At 38.5% G+C, this 10289-nt stretch overlaps 1 protein-coding gene across 1 annotated transcript; it reads right to left on the reverse strand.

The window, feature by feature from the left end:
* Nucleotides 1-1130: 1130 nt before the first annotated feature.
* Nucleotides 1131-9422, reverse strand: FRRS1L (ferric chelate reductase 1 like). The gene is made up of 5 exons (XM_031552799.1): nt 8938-9422; nt 8575-8659; nt 7954-8092; nt 4234-4480; nt 1131-3764 (listed from the first exon to the last, which is right to left on the reverse strand). Exons 1-5 carry the CDS (start codon nt 9122-9124, stop codon nt 3592-3594), a joined length of 831 nt encoding a protein of 276 aa, XP_031408659.1. The 5' UTR covers nt 9125-9422; the 3' UTR covers nt 1131-3591.
* Between the last annotated feature and the right edge of the window lie 867 nt (nt 9423-10289).

The raw sequence follows: 10289 nt of genomic DNA on the forward strand, positions 1-10289 counted from the left end.
GATTGCTCCTTCAAATAGCTTATGAACTTTTAGTACATGAAGTTATAGATAAGATGGACTGAGTGAGCAGAAGGTGTTATGGTTAATGTAACAAGCTATGGTCAGAGCTCAATATGATTCTGTATGGAAAGAATGTATTCAAGATTGCTAATTAATGCCTTGTGGTCTTTTCTGGTCTTATCTTTCTAATTAATTATCTTTGTAATTAGCAACCAAATCAAATTTCCAAAGGCCACCGTACTGTAAATGTGACCTTTCTAAAGCCTCTGCTTCTGTGTTATGTTACCCTGCAGCAAGTTATTCTCACTCTCAAAATTAAAGTGCTTTGGAAATGTGTCATTTAATAGCTGCTTACTGGTAGTCACCATAAAGAATCTAAAAATGAACCAGTTTTCAATTGCTTTGAAGAGAGCTACTTTGTAGTAACTGTACAGCAGGGATCAATCCTGCTTTTAAGCATTAGGGAAGAAAAAATGAAAAAAAAAATACTTTCCATGCTCACTTAAATGTTAATAATTATTAGTTATCATATTAAGCTAAGCACCAATGAATTAAAGCCTTTTCATTTCTCTCATAGGCTTTTTGTTCTCGTATTTACTCCCAACTACCCACATCCAAGTGCTTGTACCTTCTTTGTTTTCCTGAATCTGGAAAGCTCACAGTCCTGCTTTTCCTACGACTCTCAAAGTGCCACAATACAACAAACTTTCTTCTCTGAAGAAGAAAAACAACAAAAAACCCACCACTTATCCTACCTCCTGATTCTAATTTATCATCGTTATTTTCAATATTCAGTTCTCCTTAAACATTCTGCCAAATTTAGAGAATGCACAGTAGCTTTTCTAATACCTGTGAAGCAGTATACAAAATCTTAGAGCAGTTTACCAGGGAGTAATAATAGCTCAGCCATAAATGTAAATGCCAAATAATAGATTGCTTTGCTGCTTGTTGTGGACTTTTATTTCCTCCCAATTAATCAGAAATGCTTAATTAGTGCTAATTAAGTATTTTGAAGCTCAAGGATCAAGGTCATTTAGAAGTGCATATCTCCGCTAATATTTCAAAAAGAGAAATATACAACAACAAAAACACCAGACAGAATGCTTAAAAGTAACCTGAAGGGGAAAAAAAAAGGAATTGTATTTCTACCCTAATTTAGAACATGGGTACACCTGTGGCCTGAAGCAGTTTATGCTTTGCACTGGGCATTCCCATAAGTGGCTGTGCTTCAGCTCTGACCTCGCTATTGCTTTAGAGCCTGAACTTTCAGCCTTTACACAGCTCTGACTCCCTGCGGTGTGCTTTACAGTGCAAAGCAGCAATACCTGTGTAGTATATTTACCTTGGTATTAGTATTGCCATATTTAACATATGTCTCTGCCTAGGTCTAGCCAGGCTATCCTAAGTGCAGCACTGTATTAAAGGAGCCCAAATGGGTTTCTATCACACTTCAGTATTCTTCAGTTATTAGATTAGCCTTTTAGTGGGTAATCAGGGAAATGCAGTAAATTACAAGGCCATAAACTAATGTAACCCCGAGGCTACTTTGAGTAGCTGTAATTTCAGAAAAGGGGCTGTGGTATCTCAGCTCCCTAAACTGCCTATGCTTTAACACAGGAGAGAAGGAATTAGCCCTAATAACTTCCTCACTTCACCTGGCTGCTTACTATAAAACTCATTATCCAAGACTTCAGCTCTCTGTTTCTGCTAATCTTAGACCTCTGTTTTACAATCATGAATGTCTAAAGCTGACCCTCCTTATCAGGTGGCTTCCACTACATATTTCATCAGATAGTGAGTTGGTTATTCAACTTGTGGAAGGTAATTTACACGAAAGAAGCCACTATATGCACTTTCAAAGTTCACTTCAATTTGCATTCTTCTCGCCCCTATTTAACCTTAGTCCAGCAATTTTAAGCAAACAAATCCTTAAAGACATCAATGCTGATGTCTTTATGTTACATGTCTCTGGGAAATCTTTCTCTAGAAATAGTAGTAAAGTATTTGTGATAGAGTTTGCGATTCCTTTTCAAGCCTGTTTCACATACTTGAAGAATTGCTTTCAGGAATGTAGAGCCTAAAAAAAAAAGCTATTAACTTCATTCCATGAAAAATGATGCAAACCCAGCAAAGCTTGTTACTTTTTTTACACTCTATACAGGAATGAAAATACAAAGAATGTCTATCACGTATTTTAGCAGATCCTACGTTACAGAGTCCTTAAGTGCATCACATTAGAGAGAATTTTGGTGCAATAATGCAAGTTGGGAAACAAATGAGCAACTGTACCCAAGCACACTCAACTGCTACACCTATACATGTCACGTGAATATCAGAAATTCTCTACACAAATTCAGTGTTCAGAACATTCTATGGCTCAAATGTATTTTGACACTTTACAGTTTGATAATATTTAGCATTCATCTTCGTATAATTTATTGGTGATAAAAAATTGAAGTGCATTTCCTCTTTAACCCATCTTTTCCACTGTAACTATGTTTCAGGAATGATTTGATGAAAGAAAAGATGCTAATCTTTTTATTAATTCCTATCTCTCCTTACAAATAATCTCAGTTATATTTCCATTTCTTTGTAAACGAATATCTGCTGCCCATATTCACCTTTAACCTGAACAGGATATACAAGAATACAACACAGAAAAACAGATTTCTTGGTACTACTGCACAACTATTTAAAATCATATTTACATATCAGCAACATTACTACTTTTAAATAAAAAGAAAAAAATACTTCATTGATTGGGAGGATGTGCTATGGCTTGTTAGAAACTTCAGTGTTCTCTGTGGCTTACACTTGCTTTTCCTATGTATGGAGAATTCAAATGACTGCATTCTCCTTTCCCTTTGTTTACATAATGTAATGTCTCACACAAGCAGGTACCTCACACAAAACAAGCAGATACTTCTTTCAAGAAGGTTGTTGAAACACTATTGTTATAAAGACATTGATCATTTCTTTCCATTAAAAAAATCCTGTTCATGCTTGATTATGCAAGGCTAGTTTTTGAAAGTACCAGAGCAAATAAACCTTGATAAATATTAATTAAAAAAATAATAATCCAACTGTCCATTATGGAAGGATAGCTTTTTTACTGCAGTGTCAGCATCCTGATCCTAAGTTCAGAAACCACACTTGGACTTTCTCTGCACCAGAAGTACCAAATGGCATTATAATGTTTTCCCAAATTTGCTTTCTGAGTGATTTGGAAGGCATTTTTTTGTTATTTGATAAGATGTGCATCACGAAACTCTCCTAACCACACATACAGACACCCCTCCCAAACACACACACACACACGCACGCACTTATTTTACAAAAGTCTTCGTTAAGCAAGTAGTCACAACACTGAATATTGTCTCCTATTTGTTCATTCATTATTCTTAAATGATTTGTCACCACTCAGCCACTCAAAAGATGGTGATTTCATTCCTCTGAGAAGCTAACTATGTTCAAAAGCAGCTAGATGACAATGGTGGTGTGATATAAATTCCAATAGAAATACGCATCATCCATCATATATCCATCCATCCTGAGAAACTTTCACTGCAAATTCTCGTTACTTTCCAGAGGTCAGGGGGTTCCCATCAATAAATAGAAGGTCAGTGCAACAATGAGGAGCAAGCAGAATGGAGAAGAGAAGGTCTGATAGGCAGCTGATGGCATGAAAATATCTTCATACTTGTAAATACTGACCACACGCTCTGATACAGGTGGTGAGTCTATATCGTGACGAGTTATAGAACCTTTAATAGGCAAGGGCAGAAAGAAATAACATCAGCTGCATTAGATTTCTAAAGATTTATCAAACAAATAGGTAGAAAGACTTAATTTTCATACACAGAGGAGCATGCAGCATTACAATGTCAGTGAGTAGTTATTGCTCTGCTTTCTGAAATTAAACTTCTGAATAAAACAAATGACATTCAAATAAACAATAATCATCCTTCAGAGGAATTCAGAACTTCCAGTCATGAATTGTCCTAACTTAAATTTAGCTTTGGAGAGTGAGAACAATAGCTGCATAACCAAGAAAATATGATATGTAGGACTCTGCTAGCTATCTCACCTTCCTGTTTCTATATTCTTAAGACTGATGCTGCCAAAATTTTAATTCATTAAAAAAAGGGGGGAGATATAAGTAAGAATAATGTCACTGAAAGACATTTATCTATTTTGGTATGTAAGTTGTCAGTAGCACAGATACCAACTTACCCTGAATTGCTGGACCCCAGGCAAACAGATAGTACCAATTCAAGTGCAGATCTACGATAGTTTCCTCTCGGGGAACGTATACAGGACGCTTGAATCGACAAGTTACACGATTGTTTTCAAAAACCCCCTCTTCATCTCTAGCAGGATTTCTCTGGATTTCTTTAGCCCACTGACCAACATTGTAAAAGTGCTGTATTCGGACTCTTCCGTTATCATCGTGAACACAAGCCATGACATCATCTCCTCCCTACATGGTAAAAACATTTTTGCAGAAGGAAAACAAGTGTCACAAAGCATTTCCTCACTTACTTATACAACTTCAACTATTAAAAACAATCAAGGCTTGGATCTCTCACTCCCTTCTAAGTTACAAATACATAAGTATTCTTTTCCCTAGAAATGTTTCTTCATTCAGATTGAACAGCACGGACTAAATACTAACAATTACTTATTCTCTCTGCATTCTTGTTTGGATCTCTCTAATATCCAAAACAACCTAACATACACAACACATTTATAAGGCATAAATCACTCTGACATCACACAATGGATGAGTAGAAGGCTGTTTTCTTTCGCAATGTGTGATTTTCTGGGAACTTGCTTCAGTAAAATTGGTGGTCTTGATTCCTTTATGTGTGCAAAATCTACTGTATCAGAATTGCGGACAGAAAAGCAATATAAGTTAGAGAAGATTAATCTACTAAATCTGTATAACTATTATCCTAAACTATAGCCTGTCTTTTCTAATCTCATGTTCACTTATGATAACTTCTCATTTATCTTAAGAGAAAATGATCAGCAAACAGCAACAATACAGAATATTGCAGAATACAAGAAAAGATTAATCAACTTGTGCCCCTTCCCATCGTATAAACTACCAATCAAAGAAACAAGGGATATAAAGAAGTGTGAGGCAATTGTTTGTGTAAGTCATTTACAGAAACATTAAAACAGTTGTTAGAATAGTTTATTCGAGGTAACTGTCAAAGTTGCAGAGCACTGCATCATACACGTATTAATTTTAGGAGCACTGTCTTGTAGATGCCTTGTTGTCATGAACCATTAAAACACTGCAAGTTTGATGCATGACATTTTGTTGAATGCCACTTCTACTAGGTATCACTACTGTGTTAGACACAGGTCCTACTCTTCCAATACAAGTCTTTCTGATAGGTCACACTGATGCCGCAAGCAGCGCTTGCTAGCATGACCATCCGTCAGTTTGCTGTTATGGGGAAAGGAATGAAAAAGGGCACAGTGCATCTCTCTGGAACTATGCCTGCGAAGGCCTTTCTGTACCTATTATTACTGCAGGCTAACTTTCCAGCTTTGGTCTTGAGCCTATCATTGCTTTCCATGGCTTATTTTCTAAGTTTAATTTTTTCTTTTCCTCTGAGCACCAATCTCTGATTTCTAAGTACAAAGAGGCAAAACAAACAAGCAAACAAAATAACCAACAAAAAAAAACTGTTTCCACATTCAGAAAAAAAAATAATTCTGCACCTCATTTAACAGAATGACATTACAAAATCCTAATTAGGCACAAAAGCTTATGAGTGGAAAACTGTAATGTTATCTGAGACAAAGAAGTAGGTCACAGGAGTTAAAAAAATCTGACAACCCAAAAACACTTTTTTTCCCTTGAACTTTTTGGCTATCCAGGCCACACTGTTTTCATCAGGGTACAGCCCTTTTCTCACAGCAGAGCTTTTGTGATGCAAAGTCATTTTATCATTAAAGTATCCCAGATTCCAAAACATCCTCAAGTTATGACAAGGGATGAGGTCATCAGGGGAACAAGAGAGGAAGGCAAACACCAGCTGTTTTAGTCTAGCTGACCAGTAGTTCTCATATGCATCAAAGTTATAATGAAAATCTTTCTGCTTTCGTTCTTATTACTGGAAGATGTGACTTTATGTGCTGTTTGGTCCACCTGGGCTGAAAGGTAACATATGCTTAAAGGCATAGCTAGTGTGTCCCAGGGACTATCATACTGTACAGACCTTCCAGCCACCAAGCACAAGCACAACTCTGCCTGCTCAGGCAAGCTCATGGGCTACAGCACACATCCTCATGGTTGGGAGTTGTGCTTATGCCACCTGCCCTGCAGAAAGTCATATTTCTGACTGAGGGCTATCATGCAGGCAGGCCGAGTAGTTTATCTGCGCTCCTGAGTGAAATGGGAGGGAGGAACTCAGAGAATATAATGGGGGCAGGGGTGGGAACAGAGATGGGGCTGCATTGGATGGACTGCACACACAGGCTGAATGGACCTGAAGTCATAGGACAGGTTGGACTGAGTGGGCTTGCAAGGGAGCACGGGGAGGGGAAGTGATACTGCAATGCACAGGATGGTTGAGAGGTGTGGCAGAGAGCCTGGCAAGATCGCACTGAGAAGGGTTAATTGTACTTGAAAGAAATTATCTCTCCAACGTCTGACTAACCATTGAAATTCAGTGTCTTTGCTTTGAAGTGGTAGTACAGGTACACAGGAGTTACAAACTATTAACATGATCTCTAATAGCTTAGGGACAAGTATTTAAAGCAACTGACCTGCTTTGAAAATCCTGTTGACTACTTGTACTTTCCAGCATCCAAACTCCTCCTGGTATTTGGCTGTAAAACCATACCTCACAACACTCTTTATAACACAAAAGATTGCTCCTCTCTTCATTGTGTTTATTTGCAGCATCATATTCAAGACATAGTTACTGATGAGAGAAAGGCACCTGTCTTCATATTTTCTTTCTGATTCTCATTTTTGGTCTGATGAAATGTTGCTAAGTTAGTGTGAGTCTTCCCATTGCCTCTCACGGCTCTACAGCACGATTTCCATGTTTTATACTTTTTCTGATTAGTGCTTAAACTGAACAAGAAAGCACTCTCCTCTAACTAGCAATCTAGAACACAGACAGTATTTTCCATATACTCAGGAATGTCTCTGCATATGAAGACCAATGTTATAAAATACATTTTAATCCTAAACGTGTTACAAGGATCACGAACAAAACACGTTTGCAGAAGTTGTCTATTGCTCAGGTTTTTTTTAAGTCCAAACAGTATATGCGCCTCTTTGCCCAGTGAAACACAATGACAAATAAGGCTCTTCACTAAACAACCAAGTAGATGAATGAGCATAAAACAAAACTCAGTAAAATCCAGGAGAGATAGAAGATGAAATCCTAACAGGATTGCTTTCTAGAGTACATATATTTAAGTAGTAATAGTAGTCATTTTGTCACATATTTATGGCTTTCCTGGAATAAAACACAGAGATAAAAGAAACAAGAGGATTTCCAGAGTTTTTAAGTGAAAGCCGTATTTGTATCTGCGAAAGACAGATGATTTACTTAAGAATGGAACTATGTGATATTTAGTTCCTGATGTGCCTTTTGTCCAAGTAACACCAACATGAAAAACTCAACAGGATATTATAATAAAAAGACAAAAAGCTAGTAATATTCAAACGCTCAAAGATAAACCAAAACACTGTTGTACTATTTAGCAAAGAAGGGAAAGGACATGCTACTAAGGACGAGGCAGTTTTGAGGAGACAGCAGACCTAGCTTCTGGTCCTTCTGGTGACTATTGGGTGCTTTGCTTTCAGGAAGTCAGTTTTTATATACATGCTCTGCTTCTGACAGATAAAATACAAAGTATTGATATTCTGGCATACAAAAGTGTTCACACTATTAACGTGAAGAACTTTATGAACCTTACCATTTTCTTGTCTGAGGAAAATCCCACTGCTACCCAGCCATCGGTATCAGCACTCAACTCAAATTCAACATCAGCTCCTATTCTACGGTAACTTAGGAAGTAGTCACAAGTCTCTGCATTACAGCCAGGTTTGCCGTACCTAAATGGAAATGGAAAAACATGCAAACTTTGCCTTTCAATTTCTTGCTGTAGATACTATGTTTCTGCAAGAAAAACTAAAAGAATGTACTTTGGTAGAGTGGCGGTAAAACATAAATTACTCTAAACTGAAGCAGTACTGTTAATTGCTTGCAAATATTACCTTCTTAGAATAAGAACGTATAATGTTTAATCATAATGACAAGCAATACATACGCACAGTGTTACTGTGTTGAAATGCTGAGTCCCTGTTTTGTAAGTTAGCGCTTCAAGAAAATGCAAAGATTGTAAGTTAATCTAGTCCACACCTCTGATATCCTTAAATAATCTAATTTACTTAAATAAAGCAGTCCTACACTATAGGGTAGGTTCCCAAATAATAAAAAAATATTCAAACGAATATGGAACATTGATCAAACTCTTGAATGCAATCAGTCAGCATTTGCAAATGTAAAGGTACCTGCGTTTTTATGTCAGACTGACCTGAAGCATCCCTTCGTTTTTCCACAGTCATCCACTCTGATTTTCGCAAATGGATCCACAGGAGGTGCAGTAGGGAAAGGGTAACCTGTAGAATGAGGATAAAGCATAACCAAATAAATACAAGGAGAAAAAAGCAGTAACACTGAAGAGTTCCAGTAGTGTTTACTTTGACTGGTGATAACTGAGCTGTACTGACGAGGGACTAGCTTGTCACAGACACGAGCCCTCTATCAGTAGGTCCAGGATTGAGATACTAAAATAACACAGAGAAATGAAAACATTTCCTCAGGTTTGCAACATTCTTCAGGTGGGGGAGAAAAGTGCTGGAGCACAACTTTCCAGGGCAGGAAGCCTTCCACTGACCATGTAAGCTTTGGCAGCACGAACATGGAGCAGGGCATTCAGCTAAGGCTTGGGGGTCTCCACTCGGCTGGCTCTTCGTGCATGCTTGGATCCCTCGGAATATCTGTAAGGGAGAGAATTCTGACTTCTCAGCTTTAGGAATGGATACTGAAGGGATACTTTCTCCTTTAAGAAGTATAGAAAACATGCATTGAGTTGGAAGGGAAGAGTATCAAAACAGGCCTGCAGCAATGACCTACAATCACTTGTGAAGTCAGGCACAGAGGAGACAGATAAGGAAGGATCTATGACTCCAGGCAATAGCTTATCTGCTGTACTGTAATACACTGAAGACATGGCATGAACATCTGCAAGCAGACCTTTCCTCTCCTAGAATCACAGAATCATTCAGGTTGGAAAGGACATCTAGGATTATCAATTCCAACCGACAGTCCATCCCCACCATGCCCACTAACCATGTCCTTCAATGCCACTATTTCTTGAATACCTCCAGGGACTCCACCATCTCCCTGGGCAGCCTATACCACTGCTTCAACACTCTTTCTGAGAAGAAATCTTTCCTAATATCCAACCTGAACCTCCCTTGGCGCAACTTGAGGCTATCACTTCTCATCTTATTACATAGATTTGTTTTACAAATAGCCACCTTCAGTTTCGGTTCATCTAACCTGCAAGTGGGAAGGTTCTGTGTTCTTTCCGTCATGTCAACAATGCACAACATAGGTTTTACTGTGAAAAACCTTCGATATTAAATATATGTTTTTCTCTGCAGATTGGTTTTGGCTTGCAGAGGTTCAGTTTTGTTCTATAAACATTGGTATTTTAATGTGATTTTAGTCAGCCAACTTAAAAACAAAACATTAAGTTGTGAAGCCAGAAAGAGCTCTGAAAGTTGCAGGCTGCAGCATCTCCAAACAAACAGGAGTGTGTGCCCTGCCCTCCAGGCACTGGGCTCCACGGGCCCTGATTCACCTTTTAGGCTTCTGATAGTGCCAAAGGAGAGAGGAAATAGGCCATAACCCGCAAATTACAGCTTCCATCGGCCACACCATGGGCTAGGTAAAGCAGTCAGCTGGTTTAAGCTTACAAAGCTAGCAACATTTCACAGCAGTTCATAGTGGAGCATCACCACGAGACTGACTGCAGTACATCCCACCTTCTCACTGCTTCATTTTTTCCCACTCTATCCAAAATCTGTTTCGAAAAAGAAAAACGCGGCCGTATTTCTTGCCACTCACGCCATCACACGGCTTTTTAACAATCCGATAAACCCTTCCATCACTCTCCTGTGCCGCCTCCCACACGACCGAGCGGCCGAGCATCGCGCGCCGGCCGCCGCCTTCTGCTGCCCT

Source organism: Meleagris gallopavo, chromosome 3 (assembly GCF_000146605.3).
Source record: "Meleagris gallopavo isolate NT-WF06-2002-E0010 breed Aviagen turkey brand Nicholas breeding stock chromosome 3, Turkey_5.1, whole genome shotgun sequence".
Taxonomy (NCBI): domain Eukaryota; kingdom Metazoa; phylum Chordata; class Aves; order Galliformes; family Phasianidae; genus Meleagris; species Meleagris gallopavo.